Source organism: Silurus meridionalis, chromosome 15 (genome assembly GCF_014805685.1).
Source record: "Silurus meridionalis isolate SWU-2019-XX chromosome 15, ASM1480568v1, whole genome shotgun sequence".
NCBI lineage: Eukaryota > Metazoa > Chordata > Actinopteri > Siluriformes > Siluridae > Silurus > Silurus meridionalis.
In genome coordinates this window covers 2,713,879-2,738,290 of record NC_060898.1, presented here as the reverse complement: position 1 = coordinate 2,738,290, position 24,412 = coordinate 2,713,879, and the positions used below count along the sequence as shown (strand labels likewise).

Below are 24,412 nucleotides of genomic sequence, written 5' to 3'. Positions count from 1 at the left end.
TAGATAGACAGACAGATAGATAGATAGATAGATAGATAGATAGATAGATAGATAGATAGATAAACTTTATTTATCCCAAAGGGAAATTGTAATGTTACAGCAGTCAGCAGTTCACAGATCACAATGAGAAAGAGGGTACAATAAAAAATAAATCTTTGTTACTATTTACAAAAGTGTATCTGAGAAATGCATGTTAAGGTGTATTAAGGAGGTAAAAACTATAATTAATAATATAGTGCTTCTATGTATATGATTATTGTATATATATATATATATATATATATATATATATATATATATATATATATATATATATATATATATATATATATATAAATAAGTGGAAATTTAAGCATCTTAAGAGACTGTAGATTAAGGTGGTTTTAACAGATTAACATATATAATCATAATGTCATATAATCATAATATCTTTCTATGTATTCCTAGGCTTTTTGAGCTTTCACCACAGACACAAAATCAAAAATAAGAATGTATTACTTATTTCTAACAAATTAAACAATCTTTTGCTTATTGATAGTATTGATATGTATTGCTATTTTGCTTTTATTGATACTAATAATCATGAGAGCTGGGGGTTGGAAATATCTTAAACAAGACATGTACACACATGAACCCTACAATTCATGTACATGTCTGCTTCCTGACGACTGCTGACACTGCATTTAATTTCTTTGACAGTGCCAATAATTTTGCCATGTTTTGAAAGTGTAAATGCGTCTGTTTCTACTAGCTCTTAAGCTGAGGTTTGTGAATCACAGATAAATATAATCAAATTCAGATTACTGTACATACTGTATATACAATGTGCACAATCCCATGTGATAAATTACCATCCCAAACATGACGAATATTATTCCCATTTCAACCCCCATGTTCCCAGAGTAGCCTCTGGATCCACCTAAACCCAAATTATAACAATGGTAACCATTTCATTACTGAGCATCAGGACCTGATTAAAGTGGTGCACAAGCAGATACAAATAATTCTCATCATGACCCTAGAGTCAAAACTAGTTCTGATTTATCACACATTGTGTATTGTTTTTCCAAAAGATTTTATTGAAAAAATATTTTACATTACAACTTATAGAATGTCGTATGTTATGTCTATAACCAATACATGAGCAAAAAGCATAATAGGTTACATAATTATACAGACAGACATAAAAACAATATAATTCTTGAGCATTCTCGCTTTACATCCGGGCTCTCTGGTGGCCGTGCGCTCCTGGGGTTTAGGAATCCACTCGGTCTTGGAAAAACTCATCATAATTTTGGTTGCCAGGTTCCTCATCAAGCTCCTAGAAACGATAAGAGTCATAATAATTTGGTGAAATAATGACCATATTATAGATTATTTATTGTTTAAAAAATAAAATAATAAAAAAAACACACCCATGACTCATGTAATAATCACGATATACATTATATATATTTAAAAAATAAATAAATAATAATAAAAAAATATATATGTATACCCCACTGACCTAGGAATTCCCATGATGCAGCATGAGTGCAAGTTTATTAAAATATTATATGCTGCCTCATATTTATTTATATGAAAACACTTGTTTTAATACACATGAATTCTTTGATATAATTTTTAAACTTCTATTTTGTGTCATTTTATTTGTGTGTATTCTGGCATTTTTTATTTTATTTTATTTCTATATCCAGTCGTCAGCACATTTCTGAGGGTCACAGCACGTCCTGATCTCAATAAACTTACTCGACTGTGTTAGATTAGGATTTACAAGATTTTTTTTTTTTTATAAACCTTTGGGCTGATCACATTCCACACAGCTCTATATGACTCGAAATGTACCTACCTTGGGCTCCTTAAACTCCAGGTCCTCACCGTACTGTATGGAGAAGTCAATGTGCTGGAGCACAATGCTGATGCCTTCATCATCAGTGCGATCAAAGGGCAGGAAACGCACCATGCTGTAGTCATCAATCTAATAAAAAAATATATGCATATATAACTATGCTATAATAATATAATACAAGATATATTTATATGACAGATCATCAATATACATACAGTGTGAGAGTGAATGGTAGTGCAAATAGCAGTATTGTGGGTCACATATGATATACAGCAGTAACACTGGTGTAACATATGGGGATGAAGTGATAATGCAGTACTTATAGATACGAAGCAGGGAATATAATTAGGGTCAGTTGTTAATGAGGCTGATTGCATGGGGAAAGAAACTGTTCCTGTGTCTGTCAGTTTTGCTGAACAAAGTTTTTTAGAAGGGAGGAGGTTCTTGCATGGTACAAGTCCTGTAGAGTGGGCAGGGGTGCACCATTGTATTGTTTTTTTCTGCTGTTTTAACCCTATAATGCCAGATATATATTTTATATATTATTTTCTGAGACCTCTGCATCACCCGCATTAACAGTACTATCGTCAAAATCCAGTTGAGTACAATCTGAGACTCGTCTTCTGCCCCCTATTGGATGTACCTATGCTCTGCAGTCTGCATATTTCCAATATGGCTGCCTTCATGAATTGACATTTAACTGAGACTTTTTTTTTAAAAGCTGTGTTAAATATAAAAGTTTAATATTTTTAATATGTATTTTTTTAAACTAACTAATACTACATTTATATTTTTCAAAAAATGTTATAATAAAATCGTGTTGAAAATATGATACAGCGGATATTTAATAATTTTGCTTAGTCATCAATGTATTGCATTTCATAATGCGATCTGCATTATTTCTGTTACAATGTCCAATGTAACATTTTATTTTTAATTAAACTAATCAAAAGCTAAATCTTAAAAATCACTTTTATCTGATTCCATACTAGTGGAAATGAAATACGTGATTTCTGTGCGTCCAGTCTAATGTTGTAGCCTGCTAATATTTGTCTTTTCATTAAAACAAATAAACGACACGTCATAATCTATACGTTATATTTACCAATTCAGAGGAGAAACATCTATTTTTTCGATGTCAAACATACAGTGTCGAAATGATCATCGGCGTGCTCATGGATGAATTTAGAACAGTTAGGGAAGATGATGATGATGATGAGGAGGAGAAGTGGACATTCCAAATACAATAATCAGTCTTTGTTTTTGTTATAAAATAAACATTGTTGTGATCAGTAAATCGCCATAAATGCCCAAAGTATCAAATACTATACAAAAAAAGCAATAAAAGTCCCAAATATAAATGGTAATCAATTTATATACATTTAAGAGTCTTTAAATCGCTACTTATTCCTACTTTGAAAGAGCCGACTTACCAAACCACAGATTGCTTTGGTGAGTTTCATGAATTTTTTGCTCCTCAGCATGATAGAGCTGTCCCCCATCATCGAATACATATCTGGATCCAGATACCTGCAGTTAATGTACAACACATCACCTTTCTCTTTTTGCATTACATATTCCACCTATAATAAGAGGTTGCGTCGTGTCAAGTATTTATATAGAACACTTACTTCTCAATCTCCTTCTTAGCTTTAGGACTCAGCAGGTCCATTTTGGTCATGATGTTGACCTGAGGTATTTCTAGTGACACCATCGCACTCAAAGCTGCCATGACACCAGAAATGAACTGGAAAACAGAGTATTTAGAATTCACAGATCGTCTGTGATGAAGATCATGCCAAGTTAAGAATGAACACACTCTCAAGAATTACCTTGAAGCTCTCCACCATAAACTGAGAATCAACCAAAAAGACGCCACACACACGAAACTCCCACTGCTGGAGCTGCTCGACTAACTGCTTCATCACAGGAAGATGAGTGTACAGCTCGATCTGACCTACAAAATTAACATGTGAATAACATACTTTTTTGGACCAGTAGCCTGGACATTTATTCTTTTTTATGGTTTAAATTGGTGTTCTTTTACCTCCATCTGTCTATTTTACCTTCTTCATGTATAATGATTACCTTCATCATTACCTCCATAATGTATAATGCTCTTAAAAGGTGATAAGTTAATAACCTGGGCAGTCGAAAAGTATGTAGTCGTCCTCAACATGCCCGAGAGTTTCCTCCAACCAATCAAAATTACTAGCGAAGTATTCCATGCAGAAAACCAAGCCTCCATTCGGGCCGAACCTCAGCGAGTCATCCTCCATCACGTCGTCCACCTGGATCAACTCTCGGATATCTGTTATTTTCAGGAACGTGAAATTAAAAATTTGTTTGGTTGATGATTCAACAATTTGAGAAAAATTACACTGGACAAAAACTGACACCTGACAGATTTATTGGCACTCCTGTAATTTGCTGATGATTTGACATTTTAGGTCAAGTGTATTGCAGCCTCTAAGCCATGAATCCATGTCATTTAAAACAGTGGTCCCAAACCCCCCCGGAACAATTGGTACCGGGCCGCACAGAAAGAACACATAACACATTATTTCCGTTTTATTTATTATCTGATTCTGAATGGTTTTATTTTCGAAAAAATGACCGGATTCTCTCCTCCACATCTGTCATGATGCCTCGGTCACATGACTTACCTCCATCCACTACCTTCTTAAAGGAGCTGCTCCGGCCGCTAAACCATAATACATTACCGCTAAATTCAAACCCACAAGCGAGCAAACGAACAAAAAACAACACAGTGAATTCCGTTTTTATAATTTTTTAGAAAATATCAGTTTTTATGCAGTCATTTTATTTTGTTGTATTTATCCGCCACACCCTAAAGGCCGGTCCGTGAAAATATTGTCTGACAATAAACCGGTGGCGCAAAAAAGTTTGGGGACCATTGCTTTAAAACACAAACAAAGATAAAATATATATTGTGTATATGTGTACGTGATCAAACTTGATTCACATCGTTAGTTAATGACTAGACTTTAGGAACCTACTGATCGCTCTCACCTGCCATGACCGGATAATTAAAATGCTCTGCGGCTGGGTCGAGGTTCACGACCTGTACAGAGCGGTTTATGCCTTCAGCATGCTGGATCATGGTAGAGCAGTACGTACTCTGAAACGACAGTAAAAATAATGCAGAATTAAAGAGTGTACACCGAATTTATTAGCCTGTTATTACTACATTTAGGAAGAGGTTCATTTTGATTTCACACACACACACACACACACACACACACACACACACAATTCTGTGCAAAAGATTCAGGCAGGTGTGAAGAAATGCTGTAAAGTAAGAATGATTAAAAAAAATCTATATTTTTTTACAGTAATTTGGATTAATTTTTAAATCAAATCCATATTTGGTGTGACTTTACTTCCAAACCAGCACTTATCATGCTAAAACTCTTTTCAAAATCAGGTACACCCAAGTACTGTCTGGAGATGTCTGAAGTAATCTTGATTAAAGAATTAGGCACAAAAAGCCATACATATGATTTGGAAATGAGGATAAGCACACAAATATGCACAAAAACACAGGAACTAGGGTGCAGAAATTCAAGTTGTTTTTTACTAAGGGCTGGAGTACAATAATAAGTACCTCCAGGCAACAGTGAAGATTTGGTCAGGATTAATGGTGTACTCAATACAGCAAGACGTTTGATTGGTTCCAAATGTATTCTGCAGGAGGACAATGACCCAAAACATACAGCAAATACCATAAAGAACTATCTTCAGCGTAAAGAACAACAAGGAGTCCACATCCACAGGTCTGTGGTATGTTCTTAAAGATGTTTGGAACAACCTACCTGCAGAAAGTTCTTTAAAAACTGTGTGCAAGTGTACAGAACTGATGCTGTTTGCAGGCAAAAGCTGGTCACACTATATATTGTTTAGAATTGGATTTCTTTCCTGCTGGTTTAATTTCCATAGCTTATTATATATAACTTATTTTTATATTTGTTTTATACATATAATATGTACTATATTTAATAATATTATATATATTATATTATAATATTATACAAATTTGTCTACACACACCCAAACACACACTATATATATATATATATATATATATATATATATATATATATATATAATTGGTAAGTAATTAAGTGAACAGGCTCTTATACCTTGCCGCTTCCAGCGGGTCCCATTACAAGCTGCGCATAGCGAGGCATCTTGTCTCTCTCCAAGCAGCACAAAAATATAATTTATGATATCTAATATTATATTATTGCCTTATTTATTATAAAATAAGCGCCTAAATTTTTATCATCTCAAATAAACCACGCACAAAACCCGCGGCGCGGCGTCCATGCTGCTTCTGAATCAACAACATCCTGTGACACGGGTTAAATCCCAAATTGCCTTCTAGTACACTTATCTAGTGCACTACATAGACGGATATACAACATTACTTCCTAATTTAAATAGGGCGCCTATACAGGAAATAGCAAGGCATTTAGAATTCAGGCCTCGGTGGATCTACGGAAGGGGAAAAGGGTTAAAAAAAGGGCGTTTATGTACATTGTATATAACGGGAGAAGCCGAAAGAAGTTTTATATGTAAAGCGAATGGTAATCTCTTTGAATCATATGTGGTTCTTCCCTAAACGGTTACCACAAAAGTTGGATGTCTTTGAACATAGAATTAGCATAACATAGCGGTAGCATGAAATATTTGACTAGATCCAAACTGATGACTTCACTTGAACTAGATCCAAACCTGTTCCAGCATGACTATGCCCCTGTGCACAAAGCCAGCTTCATGAATATATGCTTTACATGGGTTGGAGTGGAAGATCTCCTGCTATAGAGCTCTGACATCAACCCTAATAAACAAGAATTGGAATATCACCCCTGCCCTCCTCACCTACATCAGTACCTGACTTTACTAACACCCTTGGAGCTGAATGAATCTCAGCTAAATCTCCACAAGCACACTTCAAAATCTAGTGGAACATCTTCCCTGAAGAGTGAAGGTTATTATAAGAGCAAATAAAACTAAATGTGGAATAAGAAATTCCAAAAGAAGCAGATACCATGGACAGGTGTCCACAATCTTGTCAATATAGTGAATAATTTATTAGATAAATAATCATTAGAGATATTGATCATGTAAAATTGTCATATTAATCTTTACTAACAACATACAATCTAAACTTGTATATGAAATATGATTTCTACTGGTACACAAGATCAGGTCTTCTAAAGATAGTATTTGTATGACGTGAACATCATGACCACTTGTTTAATATTGTGCTATTTGAGTTACAGGAGCTCGTCTGTTGGATCGGACCACACGGACCAGCCTTTGCTCTCCACGTGCATCGATGAGCCTCGGGCGCACATGACCCTGTTGTCGGTTCACCACTGTTCCTTCCTTGGAGCACTTTTGATAGATACTGACCACTGCAGACCAGGAACATCCCACAAAAGCTGCAGTTTTGGAGATGCTCTGACCCAGACGTCTAGACATCACAATTTGGCCCTCATTAAATCCTTACGCTTGCAAATTTTCCTGCTTCTAACATGTCAACTTTGAAGACAAAATGTTCACTTGCTGCCTTCCATCCATCCATCCATCCATCCATCCATCCATCAGTTACGTGATGACTTAGCAGGCAACTTTTCTGGCTAATAAATCTTCCTATGCAACTAAAGAGGTGGGATTTTGCATTACTTTATGTTTAATAATTGGAGATTAGAAAATCCTGAGTAAAACAAAATCATGATCTGATCATCATAAAAGAAAAATAGTTGTCAGTATTTGCTTCAGTGGGTGTTTCCGTTTTTTCAGGAAGTTATTAAATCTATCAAATATAAAACAGACCAAGTCTAATGTCATACTGTTTTTTTTTTATTATTATATGAAATATCTCACATTGTTATAATAGTATCAGGGTTTTGTAATTGCTAAAAAATAGCCTTGAAAAGTCATTATGACGTATCTTTAGCGTAAAACATGGTGCAATTAGTCACGAACATGATGCAAATCATACAACGATATAACATTCTGCTCACAAAGAGAACACAGGCTGATGACATATAAACAAAGGTGCGCACTTCAGTAAATTTCAGTGTTTACGGCATCCGCGACGTGCCGAAACTTCGAGCTGTAGTTGACTGGGGGAATGAGACGAAGCGCATCTTAGAAGGCGGCGATCGTTTAAACTCTGGTTGGTCTTTATGACTTCTTGTATTCGATTCTCTCGACTTTGACGTCATCACCGATGAGCTGGTAAACGTACGTGACAACGGTGGACGCTTGGATGTCCATCAGGACGAAGGATGGGATGATGTTGCTGTGAACAAAAAACAGTGAGAAAAACATGATATTGTTAGTCGTTATACGGAAACCAAAAATGAGAGCTGGGAAGCTCTAGCTGAGGGCGGAGCTTATTTCTGGATCTGAAAAAAAGAAAGAAATTTAACAACCAGAATTTTAACAGAAGATCAAATGATTTGCCTTTGAGGTCCGTTTGGAATGATGTGTTTCTGTTGTCCAAATGTGGAATTTAAGTCTATCAGAACTCACAAACAAAAGGTACACATTACGATACAGATGTTCTGTGAAGGAGGTGTGTATCATCATCGTACCTCTCCAGCGCGTTGTAAGCCCCTGTGGCTGAACCGGGGTTAATGTAAAATTTGTTCTCGTTCTCAAAGGCTTCAAACTTGTGCGTGTGGCCTGAGATGAGAATATCCACATCCAGCTGCCTCTGGAGAAGGGCGAGGCTGGCCATGTCGCCCCATGGGATCACCTGGTGCCCGTGGATCAGACCGATCTTAAACTGGCCCACAGTCACCACCTTCTGCTCGGGGTAATTCAGATTCTGTGACAAAACAAAACATTGATGATTTAAATAATATATTAAATGTTGGTTTTTTTTTTTTATTTACTGTATTAAACTAATACTGTTAAGGACTTTGGATTGGTTATTTAATTGTACCATTACTACCACCTGTGTTTTATTTTTCCTCTGTGTATTTAAGTGGCTTTTTCTTTGCCTGTTGTAATTTTTGTGTCTTAAATTTTGTGACCATTTCTGTTAAAATGCAAAGTTTGTGGACACCTGACCATAAGATTGGTGTTCTAATAACCTCCACTCTTCTGGGAAAATGTTCTACTAGATTTTGAAGTGTGCTTGCGCTCATTTGGGCACAAGGCTGTTAGTAAAGTCAGGTAGTGATGTAGGTGAGGTGAGGGTTGAGATCAGAGCTCTTTAAGCAGGTCGCTTAAGATCTCCACTACAACCAAATCTTCATGAAGCTGGAGCTGGCTTTGTGCAGAGGGTCAATATCATGCTAGAACAGGTTTGGGTCTCCCAGTTCAAGAAAATAAACAATTCTTTGTTACCGTGTCCCTTGAACTTTGTGGTAATAGTTCGGGGGAAGAACGACATATGGGTGGAAAAGTCAGGTGTCCCAATACTTTTGTCCATAAAGGGATGCCAACAGGCTTTTGCATGAAATCCAATGCGCTGTGCTGCTTGTACACATTGTTTTGTGAACACACTTACTGGTTTGCAAATATTAAGAATGAATCAATCCCACCTCATCAAAGTCTCCTCTGACAATGTGCACATCTCCAGCCAGCGTCTTCAGATAGTCGTAGCTCTCCTTCGTACAGAGGTTGCCTGTGCAGAGGATGTGCTGAATCTTGCCAGGCACCAGCAGCTTCTTGAACTTTGCTGGTAGTGTATTGCATCGGTGAGGAATGTGCAGGTCTCCTAATACAAGGACCAACTGGAGAAATATAGAAAAACAAGGAGTTAGAGGATCACGTTAGATCAGTTTTCGAGCAAGAGACTTGGATTATAAACAAAACTAATGGACTTGAATTGTTTTCACATTTATATAAATCACCAGTAGTGAATCTGTTTAATAGAATAATATCTAATCGGTCAATTAGAATAATAAGATTTATCCAAGCGAATAAAATCGGTATTTGATATTAAATTATAATATAAATTTCATAATATAATATATTTTAAAAGCTGTGAGAAAACAGTGGCACTTTTTGTGAAATATTGATTAACTATATGAAATGATAGAAATGAACACAACCTCTGCCTCCGTATCTTAAATTGTGTTTTGCCTCGTTAACGTCAGAACGCGCATATTATGGTAGACGATATATATAGTAAACCAAACAATGTCTGAGAGGATTTTTTTTTTACCAAGAATGTCCTGGGACACCTTTAATTATGTTTCATACACAAAGCAGAGTTCAGACTAAATCTAACAGCCTCTCAGACTGCAGCATTACTACAGCCGTCATCATCAGTCTGCTATAGAAGTGTCGGTAAAGCAGGGTGGAGGGAGTGGTGGTGGGGCACTTACTCTGTGACCGGTCTGAGCACAAGGCAGTTGATTGGAGACAGTGCATGAGGAAGAGGAGGAGTAGGAGGAGGAGCAGGAGGAAGAGGAGGGGGGGTGAGACGATGACATGGAGAGATCAAAATGGTGCATAAAATCACAAATAAAGGAACACAAACAATACAAGATGGTGTGAAACCAAGAAGGAAACTGAAATACCAAAACAAATAATGAGAATAATTCAAACGTAAATGAGATGTTAGATGATAGTGGTTAGTGGTGAGCAGTGTGGGATTAGTGGGAAACTTAAATCCGAAATTATTATTACACCAAAACCATTAACAGGTGGTTTAGGGAAGTGAAGTGGGTTACATTTAAAGGAGAGTTTTTCCAAATAAGTGGAACACGGAACAAAAAAAAAATCCCCAACTCGACGACGCGTTGCTCTTGGACATTGGTTCGGTAACCATCAATATCAGAGTAAGGTTTATAAGGGTTTATAACCTATTTAATAATACCGCTCGGATTGTAACGTGACACGGTAACAGCAGAGATGCCGAGAAGTCAAACAGACTAGAAGACTAAAGCCCCGCCACATCGCTCTAAGTAAGAGATGCCCAAAACTAGAGCAAATTTATGTCGATTTTAAAATCTAAGATGACATTTTAAGCTACAAAAACATAAAGTGACATTAAATAGAGAATAAAACTCTGCTCTAAGTAGACTTGCATGGAAAGGGGTGCTATTGAGAGGCATTTTTGATGTCCAACTAAACAGGGTCTAATCTAAGGGAAGATTGTTGTCTTTTTAATTACACCCCGATATTGATGTTTTATTTGACTTTAAAATGACTTCCAATCAAAAATCAATTACCTGTTGTCTAATCTAAGACACTAAACGGGTGGCCAGACAATAAAAAAAAATCATCCCCTATAGTCTAATCTGGGACACTAAACGGGTGGCCAGACAATTAAAAATCAAACCCCATAGTCTGATCTGAGGCACCCCCTATAGTCTGATCTAAAAATAAACTTTCTGATCTATAGCAGGACATGGTCTGATGTTATGAGATAGATATATATATATATATATATATATATATATATATATATATATATATATATGTGTGTGTGTGTGTGTATACATGAATTATGACACGTTCCAAAGAAATAAAACAAATAAATAAAAATTTAGCAGTGAATCTGGGAATAAACCGCGGAATGAAGGAGTTCAGTAGTAAAAAAAAGGCGTTTAAACGGAAACCCTTGAACGCAGTTAGCGCTGAATGATGGTCATGTGATATCAGAGCTGAAGCTAACCTGCTAGTTCGCTAACTAGCTAACGGCTAAAAATATTGTCCGTCTTCCGGGAAATTTAATTCTAAATTCTGAACGAGTTTACTGTTAAATGCTGAATGTGACACCGCAAATCATTTTACTATTAAACTGGTTATAGTGTAAAACCTTACCATTTTGTATGAGCTGTGTGACTCCACTCACTGACTCAAAGGAAGGAACTGTCGGCCTGCTAAAGGAAGGGTTGCCAGGTTGGAATTAATACAGCCTTCTTGAATCTTAAAAGTAGTCATTGAGCCTAATCTAACCTGTGTGGACAGACAGACAAATTGACAGACAGACAGACAAATTGACAGACAGACAGACAAATAGACAGACAGACAAACAAATGGACAGACAGACAGACAGACAGACAGACAAACAAATAGATAGACAGACAGCCAAGTAGACAGACAGATCACTTTACCACAGTCTTCGATGTATGCTTTCATTTGTTCTAACCTGTACTAAGACAGGCAGACAGGCAGAAAGATATAAAGATATAACAAGATACACATAAATTGACATTTAAAATTAAATTAAAGACACCATATAAACTACATGCTGATTAGTCAAAGTAAGTTTAAAACGAATAGCTAGCCAAAACAGATAGATAAATAGTTCAATGTGAACCCATTCCCAGAAGAAAATTATGATGGAAAAAATAAAGGAAAGCCAGGTACTGAAGTTAGGTAAATGTTAATTTGTTTTCTGAAAAACTAATACACAGAAAACAATAAGTAATCTATATATAATGTATATATAATGTAACAACAACAAACTGAACCAGATTTCAAGATGGGATGGACACCTCACAATCTGGCAACCCTTATAACAAAATGACAGGTTTTACCAGCCTTTTCCAAATGACTCTGAAGTTGGTTTATAATGTTGTGTAATAAATCTTAGCCAGTGTTCGTACAAACTCTTAACATTGTCTTGAAAGAGTGTAAGTTTGGATTTGCAGTTGTTTATAAAAATGTTTGTAGAAGGCGGAACTAAGCATACTTAATGTAGTTTCCATACGGAGGTTTTTATCAGTGGGAGTTTTTCGCTCATGTTGATTATATTGGCATGAATGTGTGTGTATGTGTCTAAGTTGGTATTTGGTTAGTTATATTATAATATTATAATAATGGATGCGGCGGAAGCACAGCTAAGTGTAAAAGTAAAGACACCGCGACTCTGCCGTTATCACAGACCAGACTGGTTTGTGTTGAATATCCGGGTGTAGTTCAAAATATAGACAAAACGCTGGAAACCATTGGAGGGGAACAGGGAATGTCTAAGGTGAGCGTTTTAGTTTGAATGTTTTGAAGAGTGTGTGTGTGTGTATGTATATATAAATAAATATTGCCAACAGTATTGGGTCACCTGACCTTTCCTGCTATATTGGGTTCTTTTCCAAACTGTTACCACAGTAGCACTTAATTGTACAGGACGTCTTTAGATTTTGCTATAATAACATTTTGCATTCACTTGAACTTGGAAACCCAAACCTGTTCCAGCATGGCGATGCCCCTGTGCACAAAGTGAGCTCCTTGAAGATCTGGTTTACATGCTTTGGAGAGGAGCTGCTATAGAGCTCTGATCTCATCCCTACTGAACACTTTGGGATGAATGTGAACACTGACTGCACCCCAGGTCTCCTCACCTACATCAGTACCTGACTTTTATAATACTCTTGTGGCTAATAAACACAAATATTCATAAGCACACTCCAAAATCTAGCGGAACATCTTCACAGAAGAGTGGAGGTAATTATAAGAGCAAATTGGGACTAAATGTGGACTGCCATGCTCAAAAAAAATCACATACCATATTTATGACCAGGTGACCCAATACTTTTGGAAATATAGTGTGTGTTTATGTCACAGATCCACTGTCAGGCATTTAACTTCAACCTATCTATAGATGGATGGAAGAGTGGATAGAAGAATGAATACAGTCATTGGTCCTAACCGATAGATAGATAGATAGATAGATAGATAGATAGATAGATAGATAGATAGACAGACAGACAGACAGACAGACAGACAGACAGACCACTTTACCACCATCTTAAATAATAAATGCAGCCCTTTCTCTATTTTTTACCCACAGCTGTTTAAAAAAACTGTTTATGTCCCGCAGGATCTTTTTTGTTTTGATGATGATGATGATGATGATTATACATTTTCAATAGTACCACCTCACACAGAGACTGGCTCCACAGATTTACTGTATGATGTTTATCATGTTTTGAGTCTTTAGTGTTAGCATTTTGTAAAAGTTGTCATTTTTCGTCTTTCAAGTAGAGGATAATCCACTTTCTGGCAACATAACCAGCAGCAAAAAAACTGACTGAACAAATGTTTATAGCTGTTCTGATGGTCTTTAAGCTCTTAAAGTGCAAGTTATATGTATTATATATAATGTATAATACTTATTTAGATTTTAACACATTTATTTGCCTCTGTCTCTTCTTAATAGACGTATGGAGACTCATCCAAACGATTGGAGCTGCGTTACCGTCCCAAAGATCCTTACTGCCACCCTGTGTGTGGGAATCGCTATTCTTCCACCAACCTGCTGATCAAAGTGCGGCGCAGAACAAACAGACGCAGCGGAGAATCTCAGATCTTCATGGAGATCCTGGGTCTCATAGACACCACGTATAAATTTCAAGGTGCACTCCTCTATCGTATCGTGTATAATATTGAAAATATTTCCACAAACCAACATTTTCTAACCTTCAAAATTGTTATCAAGGAATGGCAGATTTTCAGTACCTGGCCATGCACAGAGAGGCTGATGGATCTCAGGTGTCTTTGTATGACAAGGTCATTTTGAGCAAACCTGAAAAGAAGGAGTTCTTCGACCGATCGGTGCCACTTTTTCTTCCACCTCCCATCTTCTCTCGTTTGGACAACCCCATGGAGTACTACTACCGGCCGGATGTTGTACACAGGTGAGCAATCACACGAAGACATAATAGTCAATTGTAGGGTAAAATATAAGAGCCAATCATATTTCACTATGCAAACGTGAGCCGCGTAATTTGAGAATATGACACGTTTTTAAAAATGTGTTCATGTGGGCAAAACAACACAAACATCAAGGTCTAAAAAGTATAATGTGAAATCTTAGTAATATTTTTGAGTGCGATTGTCTAATGATATAAAGTCTGATATAAAACACTTTTTCCACGACTTTACTGTTTCAAACCGTGCAGAGAAGGAAACACCCTGCATTTGCTCTCCAAAGAGAACCTGATCGGACCGAACCGAGCCCGGAGAGCCCACAATGCCATTTTTGTGAATTTTGAAGATAAGACTGTACCTACTGAGCCACTAGAGGCTGCTAAGACCAACTGGCAGAAAACTGCTATGCACCATAGCGACCTCAAGGCAGAAGAGGAAATGAGGGAGGTAAGGTTTTAAAGGCGAACCACGCGTGTGTGTGTGTGTGTGTGTGTGTGTGTGTGTGTGTGTGTGTGTGTGTGTGTGTAGTTACAGTATCAAACAAATTTCATTAGGTTATTGCACAGTTAAAAAAAAAAACAGTATTAACAGTGTGTTTAATTATATTACACTACGTTTCACAGCTGTTTGAGAGACGGCCCATATGGTCCCGCAATGCCGTCAAAGCCAACATCAACATTCACCCAGAGAAACTGAAGCTCCTGCTCCCATTCCTGGCCTATTACATGGTGAGAGGGAGAACCTCGGAGAACCTTGTCTTCTCGTTGTATTGACGTACGAGATCTGATCTGACTGTCCTTCGTGGAAGTCACATTGCTCCATATGAGATTTTTTAGCACCAGCAAATTCATGACATGACATGACTTGATGAGTTTCTACCCTCAACCCCTTAGTTGACTGGGCCGTGGAGAAGCCTGTGGGTGAGATTTGGTTATGATCCCCGGAAAGACCCAAAAGCCAAAATCTACCAAGTTTTGGACTTCAGAATCCGCTGTGGAGTGAGACATGGTGAGGAATTTCGTGGGTCTGGGAAGCCTGGATTCAGTCCGGTGAATGTTGATCATGTTGCCAGTATCATAACATTATACTAGTTATTTATTATTTGGTCAAACATTATTATAATGTACACGTAAAGTGATTCTTTGTCATTCCGTCTTTTTTTTTTTTTTTATAGGACATAATTTCAATGATATACCAGTAAAGGCTAAAAGAAGTGCCTACCAGTACACTCTTCCAACCGCAGTCAACAAGGCCGGTGAGGGATTATTTAATGTTCATTCAACGTTCCCGGTGTTCTTATTACATGTGGAGATTTTATTTTTTTAGTCATGGTTATGCTTAAGGATCCTTGCAATCAGTGCTTTTTTTATCATTTTATGTGAAAATTGGGAACGAATAAAAACGAGGGCGTCCTACTATTCTGTTTTGTCGAAAACGTTGAAATTCGAGGTGGTTTCAAAAAGTTTCAAGAATCTCTTTCGCGAGAAGAAGTCACCTTGCACAGCAATACAGCGAACACCCGGTGCTCACGTGGTCAGAATAACAGGACGATGTCTCTTGGCACTCTGAATAATAAAGGTCGGTGCTCCCTGTGACTGTGCATGAGTGTCTAGTGCTGCCATCTGTTGGCGTCTTGCAAAAACTAATCCTGAAACTTTGTGAGATCACTTTATATGTACTTGGATTTACAGCAGCTGTTCATTTTGGGGTGAACTTGTCAGTTGTAGTCTTAGATCTTCTCTTGAGTTCAGCCTGATGTGTTCTTTTGCTGCCATCAAGGATTCCCATTTTAACATGCTTTTCTGTACGTTGTGGCTGCAAAGAGTGATTATTTTTCACCTTATTGTAGGCTTCCTGTAAGCTCAAACCAGTTCTCAGTATCTCTCCCAGATAATTAACAGATTTTAAAATTCTCAGACCATACAAAGGCATGATTCTGATGTTCGATGACAACATAAACTCTTGATCTGTATGTGCACGATTTGTATGCATTGTGCTGCTGCCACATGATTGGCTGTTTAATAAGAAGGTGTAAGTTTAAGTTTTCTTCCTCTTCTTCGTTTTTCAGCCCCTCAGGCAGCTAGTGTGAAGGACATCACCCAGGACAGCTTCTCGAGCAACTCATCCTTTTCATCAAAATACATTCTCAAGGTCGAAATTTAGATCTATTTTATTATTTATTTTAGTCTTCTTCTCTCTCTCTCCCCCATTAAAAATGACAATTTTCTTTTGATCTGTTTATAATTATATGTAATGTTGGACAACATTCGCAGGATCCACAGTTAAAAGCTACGGATTACAGTGTTTTAGAACCTATAAACATTTGTTCCATCACCAACCTCTTTTTTTTATTCTTCTAATGTTTTGAGACTCACGAGAGACTTAATTAATTTCGGTTCACAGAAAATTGCACCAACCGCATTTAATTTCTTTTTACATTTTGACCTAGGTTGCCATATTGTATCCCTGTGCAAGCTGCTTTTATAGAAATGTATAAGCATTGTTATACTGTCATTCGAATACCTTCAGATTCAAGGATCCAATACCATATAGTATGTTGCTTTGCTTTAAAAACATCTTACTGCATGTAAATAAACAAAATGCATGACCTTTCGTTCCACTGTTTATCCGTATTTTCCTGCAGGATTCAGTTTACATATTTCGAGAGGGAATGCTACCACCTTACCGACAGATGTTTTACCAGCTGTGTGATCTGGATGTAGAGAAGTAAGGCTCATCACCCAAAAAAAAAAACACTTGATGCTTACGTTCGAAATAACCATAAAATGCATACATTTGGATTAATGAAGGTCGTAGATATTCTCAGAAACGTCTCTGTTTATGATCAGAATTAAAAGCATCATCCATAAAAATGACGGGAAGGAGGAAGTGTGTGACGAGCGTGACGGCTGGTGTTTGCCTCGGACTGCGGACGATCTCAGAAACATCATCTCCTCTATGATCACGCAGGTGGCGCGGGCCGAAAGACCGTGTAAGTGCTTGATAGACAAAAACATGTGATTTAGAACTAGGATTTAAACCAAAATCAGGTGCTGTATAGTTTGTAGCTAAAAATATATTTATATATACAGTGCAACCTCGATACTCGCAGGGGTTACGTCCGATGACCCCTCAGCAACAAAAAAAGAAAAAACATTAGCTGTTTCTTTTAACCTTCACTCATTTTTAGGTTAGTTTATTATTGACTGGCATTCAGGATCCAGAAGACACACCTGCATTTTTTTCCAGTGCTGTTGCAAAATTTGGGGTTGGATATTAAGGTTTAAAAGATAATCACTTTATATTAATCACACATTTTATTTAGGTGTAATGGTGTCCAGCATCATTTATTAAATCAGTATAAATGTATAGTGTGGTCCGTCACAGTGTGGTCCGAGTGTCTCGGGCACACTTTATCTTTCGGAGGCTTCCATTAGTTATATAATAAATAAATTCAGTATGCATTCGAATTCTGTCAGAATGTCGACGATACGTCATTATGATTGTCTTTAAAAAAGGGAAGCCGTCTTCGATACAACGACCTGAAATGATCTGAGGAAAAGACTTTCGCTTGAGGAATTGTATCAGTTATTATAAAAAAAAAAAAAAAGTATTTTCAAAACCAGAAAATATATTATTAATGTCATTTGGGAACGGGTGCCAAGATTTTTGCATGCATTTGATATATGCGTTTCTGTTTTTTGCAGCTTTATCTTCCCCGAAGTTGAGACCTGTCCGGGCCGGTCGTAAAATGGAAGAAAGCGGCGAGGATGAGGACGAAGACGACGACGAGGATTATGACGAAGATTACAAGCGTGATGGGAGTGAAAATGAAATGGAGACAGAAATGCTGGATTATATGTAACCTAGAATTGTGGACCGAATAAAAGTGCCCAGTTGCCTGTTTAACATGGAAAAAAATTGATTTGTAAATAAATAAATGCATTTTGTACAATATTTTTTTTTGTTCCAAGGCTGAATGAGAAGTACAGAGTGTTAGACTGAATGGATGGCAAATATAAAAGAAGATAAAACAGCAAAAAAAAAAAAAGAAAGAAACGCAGCAGGTGTGTTTTATAGAGGAGGAAACGCAGGTGTCAGCTGGCAGGACATTATCAGCACTTCTCCAGGTCGGGGATTGTAACACACCTTTTCATGGCTACACACTTTTCCTAATTCATGCAATGCTTAATATTAGAAATAAAACACGTATAATAACGTGATAATATTTGTCCAGCACATCCTGAAGTGTAATTACGACGACTTATTTCATTTTTAAGAAGGGCAATCATACTTTTTCTCCATTTATTTGTACATTTAATGAGTAACATTCAAAAAACCAGACACAGTTTGTAGACGTAAGATTTGTATGTGCTATTTGAACATTGCATGGCAAATTTCGTCCCCAATTTCTGAGATAAATTAACAAAAGGAACAAGAGACAACATGAGACATGTAACGCGATGTGCAAGAAGGATTGTCCATATACACTATGAAGGTTGTTTGCAAAAATACAATACAGGAGTTTGTGCAAAAAGGATTGTCCATATAAAAATAAAAATAAATAAATACTGCACATGTAACCTATTGGCTGGATGTAAACTTTTAGCACAGTAAGTGTGCTGAGGTGTACTGCATTGTGTACTGAAGTAGGTGAGAAGGTGAGGAGGCCTGGGGTGCAGTCAGCATTCACATTCATCCCAAAAGTGTCTAATAGGGTTGAGGTCAGAGCTTTATAGCAGGAGATCTTCATTGCTCATATCTCATTTTATCTCTTATTGCAAAACGCTGATACCGGAGACTCCTCGTCTTGTTGTTGATCTCCTGTGCTTGTTAGTGCGGTCTACGAAAGGTTGTCATTCACGTAATTTCATCTGGTGCACAATTTTGAAAGCGGACCTTTTTTGATTCTGTAAGAGCAATGATATTTGCTTCCTAGATTTTTTTTCCCGCCATGAGAACTAAAGATAACGAGACATGTGTTGGCCCTTGAAATAAAAATAGCAGTAGCAAATTGTGTGAGCAGAGATACAAGCAGATACGTTTGTGTATATATATATATATGTGTGTGTATATATAAGGCAAAAGAACGGTCCTCGGGCTTACTTGCTGTGTTTAGTGAGTGAAGATGGGTGTGTTGGGAGTTTTAGCTGTTTTGGGCCTTTTTATGGGCGCTGCACATGCAGCTTCGGTGAGTTTCGGTGTGTTTAAGGATGATTTGTATATGATGTTGAATAAAAATAGACTTGTTTTACATTTTGCAAAAAATAATTGCTTGGGAATTGTCTGAAATAGAAAAACATACATTAGCAAACATGCATCTGGAGTGTAAAGTTGAAATCGTGTGTGTTTGTGTGCTATAGCTAGGAGTTGTATACACAGAGGGAGGATTGGTTGAGGGGAAGAATCATGGAGTAGGACTCTTCCGTTACATGGATGTCTTTAAAGGTGTCCCATTTGCCGCACAACCAGTCCGATTTCAGAAACCGACTCCTCACCCGGGCTGGAATGGTGCGTAATCGGTGATTGACTTCCTCTTTAGCTCATTGCCTTAATTTTTAGTTTATTGTCTATTTAATCATCATGCATGTGTTGTTGTTTTCATTGCTTTGAAGTAAATGCATGTAAAAATGTACAAAATATAATTTCCAACCAATTTATCCAGCATAATGTATATTTACATTGTATGTAATTGTGTTTAAAGTTGCAAAGATATAACCACAGATGCAGGATCTTTGTTAGTACCTAGATTTAATTCTGTGTCTCTGTGGGTTTCTTGCAGGTTCTCTGGTTTTCTCCCAATTTACAAAAAAATTTGTCAATTTGGTGATTTCAAATTGTGTATATAAAATGCGTGTGTATATGTGCGGATGGTGATCGTCAGTGGACTACTGTTCAATCACTGTTTTGAGATCAGGATAAAGTGCTACTGAAGACGAATGGATTATATAATCTCCAACTGTTTCTGTGCAGGCGTCTTGAAGGCCGTTGACTTTCCTAAGAGGTGCCTGCAACTAAACCTGATTCAGAGTGGAAGCAGGGGCAGTGAGGACTGTTTGTACCTGAACATCTGGGTCCCACAAGGCCGCTCAAGTAAGAATGTTATCTATTAAGACAGGATAATAATCAGAACCAATGCAGTGGTTATATTGTAAAAACCTTTTTTTTTTTTTTGCAGTTTCAACTGGCCTTCCTGTCATGGTTTACTTCTTTGGTGGTGGTTACCTGGTCGGTGGCTCTTCAGGCGCTAACTTCTTGGATAACTACCTGTACAGTGGAGAGGAGATTGCTGACCGGGGAGACGTCATTGTGGTCACTGTAAACTATCGTGTTGGGGCGCTCGGATTTCTCAGTACCGGAGATTCGGATTTGCCAGGTGAGAATAACAAAAACTTGATCGTTGTTTTTTTTACTCACTGGCTCCAAATAAATCATGAAACCAAACCAATGAACCCTTTACCCGCTGTATATTATGTATTATAGCGTAAACAAACACGTTAATATAAAGCTGTTATGCAAAATGAGTCAACACTTACTGACCAATCAGAATCGAGAATTCTGCATCATCTTTACAGATCTACTGTATGTACACAGTTAATCTTCCCTGAAAGAGAATAATAAGTATGTGTGGTGAAATGATCATACCCTGGTTCCTAGGAAACTATGGTCTTTGGGATCAGCATGCTGCTATCGCCTGGGTGCACAGGAACATTAAGGCTTTCGGGGGAGATCCAAACAATATTACTATTTTTGGAGAGTCTGCTGGAGCGGCCAGTGTCAGCTTTCAGGTATGGGCTAGATTCTGCTTGAAGCTGTTATCTTGTATTGTGGTGTTCTTCTGCTTTGTGAGATGAAATGTCTGTGTGTGTGTGTGTGTGTGTGTGTGTGTGTGTGTGTGTGTGTGTGTGTGTGTGTGTGTGTGTGTACAGATGCTGACCCCCCACAATAAGGGCTTGATTCGCAGAGCTATTTCCCAGAGTGGCGTTGCTCTGTGTCCTTGGGCTGTTAACAGAAATCCTAGAGCCTATGCTGAAGAGGTAACCATGTGACTTCACGTGGCATGACTGATCAATTTATATGAGCATCTATAACTGAATATCTTAGTATATTATATTGATCTTTAACATTTTAGACAGACACATATGTAGGGGCGGGTGAGTGGGCCAAGTAGACATCTTGCTACAATAAAAATCACCAGCCCTGATCTATATTCCTTAATAATTCATTTCAAACTCATGCTGATTTGAATCAATGTAATTTCAATAATACATTTAATATCTTGTATTATAAACTATAGAAGACCTTTTGAAAATGTAATATGCACACGGAACAAATACAGAGTTCGTCAGGGCACATATCAGAACAAAAACTGGATATACCATGAATTCAAGTCTGCACTGAAACAGTGAGATGGATCCAACATGGTGATAAAAGACTTATAAACCAAAATTAATTGACATGCAAGTTATTTACTACAGTTTGTATCAATGATGTCATAAACTGAACGCATCAGCACTTTTTAAATGTCTTCTAATGAGATTAACAAAAGTTCTTTAATAATGTGTATCAGGTTGCTAAGAAATTGGGCTGCCCAACTGACCAGAGCATGGCAGCCTGTCTGAAAATGAGCGACCCTGTCGAGATAACTCTGGCTGGTACCCTTAACCTGCAAGGCTCTGCAACAAGTAAGTACTTTCCTTTCATTAAACAAACAAAAAAATTCAAGAACTTTAACGCACTTTAGTCATGGAGAGTGGAACCATATTGTTTTATACATAAAAAGCTCTAAAAACAGTAGGTATGGAAATAAACAGTGATTTGGATGTCCATATACAGTCTATAATAACCTTATGTGGCGTTCCATATGTCTCATCCTGGTCATTTTTCATCTTTGTACTAAACTATGGAAATTTTTTCCATAGAGTCACTAACAAAAATCTATTCAACGACTTCCAGATAAACAGTTACAAATCAATCTGTAATACCAAACTAATGATTATTTTTTTGCTACTAATAATATATTATAATAATGCAATTAATGTGTGAATATAAAGCTGTTGAATTGTAATGTAATTTTCTAATGATTGTACCCTGAGTATATTAGAACCTAAACAAAATATGTTCGTAATCCAAGAGTAAGATTGTGAGAGCAATTGGTGCTACAAAATTGTTAAAGTTGCCATAATCAGATGCAAAAATCCTCCTTTAGACCCCATCGTAAAAACCTGGCCCTTGCTCCTGTGATCGATGGCGATTTCCTCCCCGATGATCCCAGCACCCTTTTCAGCAACGCGGCTGATGTTGATTATATCGCCGGGGTTAATGACATGGACGGTCACATTTTCACCGGCTTTGATATTCCTTCTGTCAACCAGCCTCTTCAACCCACACCTGTGTAAGAACCTCCTTCTCCATCTATATACAGTTTTGGTCCCTGTACTTTAATTTGTTGAAAAAAAAAATGTTTTTGAGGGTTCTATGGATTATTATGGGTTACATCATATACACACACTGAAGACTCCTCAACCTCCAAAAATACCCCTCGATTCACAGAAAGCTGCTTCATACCAATACATTTTTAGTCTTTGGTTATGTGAAGCAACCATCATACAAGTGTGAGCTGTAAATACAGAAACAACAATGTATTCCTTTGTATTTTTCACATTACAGTGAGGATGTCAAAGATCTTCTGACTGCTTTGACAAGTGATAAGGGTCTGGACGCTTCAGCAGCAGCTTACGACCAGTACACTGCTAACTGGGGAAGCAAGCCTAGCAAGGATGACATCAAAAAGACGATCGTGAACATCGAGACCGACTACACCTTCCTTGTGCCAACACAGACTGCTCTGTATTTACACGCCAAACATGCCAAGTAGGTGAATCCTAATCATAAATAATGTAAACGAGATACATTCATTCCCTGCGTACTGCTGGTTTATGGGGCTTTCAACACATGGCTTTTACTTGGGTATTCAATATGACAAGAAAGACGTACTTTTCTTCTTTTAGGACGGGCCGTACTTATTCCTACCTGTTCTCAGAGCCCAGCCGTATGCCTGGATATCCCCTCTGGATGGGGGCTGACCATGCAGATGACCTGCAGTATGTGTTTGGAAAGCCCTTCGCCACTCCACTGGCCTATCTTCCCAAACATCGCAAAGTCTCCAAATACATGATCGCTTACTGGACCAACTTCGCCAAGACTGGGTAATACACAACCTCCATATGAGCCTCAAAGTAGGCTCGATAATAGATTTATGACGGCCCCCCCATGAGTGAGTCACTGATTTTGTATTTGATGTTCTTTCTTTCCTCTGCTCAGTGACCCCAACAAAGGTGAGTCAGTACCTGTAGCCTGGCCCAAGTTAACAGATGGCCACCAGTTTCTGGAAATCAATCACGATATGGGGAGGAACTCTGTCAAGCAGAAAATGAGAGCTCGCTACGTCCACTTCTGGAGCACAACCTACATCAGTTTTCCCAACGTCAACTGAAAGTCTCCACAGCGCTGTCTCCTGTTTTCTGCAGTCACATGCACAATTAATTAACTCTGTTCAATAAAATAAATTGTCAGCATTTTTAAGGAAATATTTGCGTTGCCTTTTTAAAAAAAAAAAACAAAATTTTAGAGTTAATGTAAATCACAAATTACACAAGAAGTTACGAGATTAAGGTCAGGGTGGAGCTGGCAAGGCAGTCATTCTTAATTACTTTTTTTTTTTACCTTAAATACACTATAATTCGTTACTACCTCACTTTTAATATACTTAGAGTTAAATAAAAATTGCAAAAAAAATATCTATTAAATTCTACAATTTAGTCAAGTTCAAGATTTTTTCATTTGTCACAAACACAGGGGTTCTTTATGTGTTCTTAGATTAATAACGGCTCTACTTGGTTATATGGTTCT

At 37.4% G+C, this 24,412-nt stretch overlaps 4 protein-coding genes across 5 annotated transcripts; 2 read left to right on the top strand and 2 right to left on the bottom strand.

Annotated features, from left to right (window-relative positions):
* Nucleotides 1–1,058: 1,058 nt before the first annotated feature.
* gpn3 (GPN-loop GTPase 3) lies at nt 1,059–6,225 on the bottom strand. Its single transcript, XM_046867902.1, has 8 exons — nt 6,013–6,225; nt 4,883–4,991; nt 3,993–4,160; nt 3,682–3,806; nt 3,481–3,596; nt 3,283–3,379; nt 1,850–1,978; nt 1,059–1,321 (listed from the first exon to the last, which is right to left on the bottom strand). Exons 1-8 carry the CDS (start codon nt 6,058–6,060, stop codon nt 1,256–1,258), a joined length of 858 nt encoding a protein of 285 aa, XP_046723858.1. The 5' UTR covers nt 6,061–6,225; the 3' UTR covers nt 1,059–1,255.
* A 1,495-nt stretch (nt 6,226–7,720) lies between these two features.
* Nucleotides 7,721–11,781, bottom strand: vps29 (VPS29 retromer complex component). 2 transcript variants are annotated; one of them, XM_046867058.1, is made up of 5 exons: nt 11,672–11,756; nt 10,228–10,239; nt 9,439–9,630; nt 8,482–8,717; nt 7,721–8,186 (listed from the first exon to the last, which is right to left on the bottom strand). In XM_046867058.1, exons 1-5 carry the CDS (start codon nt 11,672–11,674, stop codon nt 8,069–8,071), a joined length of 561 nt encoding a protein of 186 aa, XP_046723014.1. In that variant the 5' UTR covers nt 11,675–11,756; the 3' UTR covers nt 7,721–8,068. The 2 variants fall into 2 exon arrangements, with proteins under 2 accessions (XP_046723014.1, XP_046723015.1); XM_046867059.1 differs by lacking the exon at nt 10,228–10,239 and having other exon boundaries at nt 11,672–11,781.
* Nucleotides 11,782–12,417: 636 nt separating this feature from the next.
* gtf3c5 (general transcription factor IIIC, polypeptide 5) lies at nt 12,418–18,457 on the top strand. Its single transcript, XM_046867101.1, has 11 exons — nt 12,418–12,827; nt 14,010–14,205; nt 14,289–14,487; nt 14,752–14,947; nt 15,124–15,228; nt 15,394–15,508; nt 15,675–15,755; nt 16,569–16,651; nt 17,145–17,227; nt 17,350–17,492; nt 18,208–18,457. Exons 1-11 carry the CDS (start codon nt 12,819–12,821, stop codon nt 18,363–18,365), a joined length of 1,368 nt encoding a protein of 455 aa, XP_046723057.1. The 5' UTR covers nt 12,418–12,818; the 3' UTR covers nt 18,366–18,457.
* Nucleotides 18,458–19,572: 1,115 nt separating this feature from the next.
* Nucleotides 19,573–24,090, top strand: cel.2 (carboxyl ester lipase, tandem duplicate 2). Its single transcript, XM_046867098.1, is given in 12 exon segments — nt 19,573–19,691; nt 19,864–20,011; nt 20,474–20,593; nt 20,679–20,876; nt 21,158–21,288; nt 21,430–21,537; nt 22,071–22,185; nt 22,710–22,718; nt 22,721–22,895; nt 23,171–23,374; nt 23,512–23,709; nt 23,825–24,090. Coding segments are annotated over 12 exon segments (1,641 nt in total). The 5' UTR covers nt 19,573–19,628; the 3' UTR covers nt 23,997–24,090.
* Nucleotides 24,091–24,412: the final 322 nt, after the last annotated feature.

What these genes read in the sequence shown, in the direction of transcription:
- vps29 (XM_046867058.1), bottom strand. An exon ending in TCAGAGGAGACTTTGATGAG is followed by an intron (nt 8,718 to 9,438) that starts GTGGGATTGATT and finishes GTTTTGTCACAG; the next exon opens with AATCTGAATTACCCCGAGCA. An exon ending in GCTTACAACGCGCTGGAGAG is followed by an intron (nt 8,187 to 8,481) that starts GTACGATGATGA and finishes TTTTGTTCACAG; the next exon opens with CAACATCATCCCATCCTTCG.
- gtf3c5 (XM_046867101.1), top strand. An exon ending in CGGCCGGATGTTGTACACAG is followed by an intron (nt 14,488 to 14,751) that starts GTGAGCAATCAC and finishes CAAACCGTGCAG; the next exon opens with AGAAGGAAACACCCTGCATT. An exon ending in TGTGATCTGGATGTAGAGAA is followed by an intron (nt 17,228 to 17,349) that starts GTAAGGCTCATC and finishes GTTTATGATCAG; the next exon opens with AATTAAAAGCATCATCCATA.
- gpn3 (XM_046867902.1), bottom strand. Translation starts at nt 6,060, where the DNA reads ATGCCTCGCTATGCGCAGCTTGTAATGGGACCCGCTGGAAGCGGCAAG. An exon ending in TAATTATCCGGTCATGGCAG is followed by an intron (nt 4,161 to 4,882) that starts GTGAGAGCGATC and finishes TGAAAATAACAG; the next exon opens with ATATCCGAGAGTTGATCCAG. An exon ending in CATACTTTTCGACTGCCCAG is followed by an intron (nt 3,807 to 3,992) that starts GTTATTAACTTA and finishes TTAATTTTGTAG; the next exon opens with GTCAGATCGAGCTGTACACT.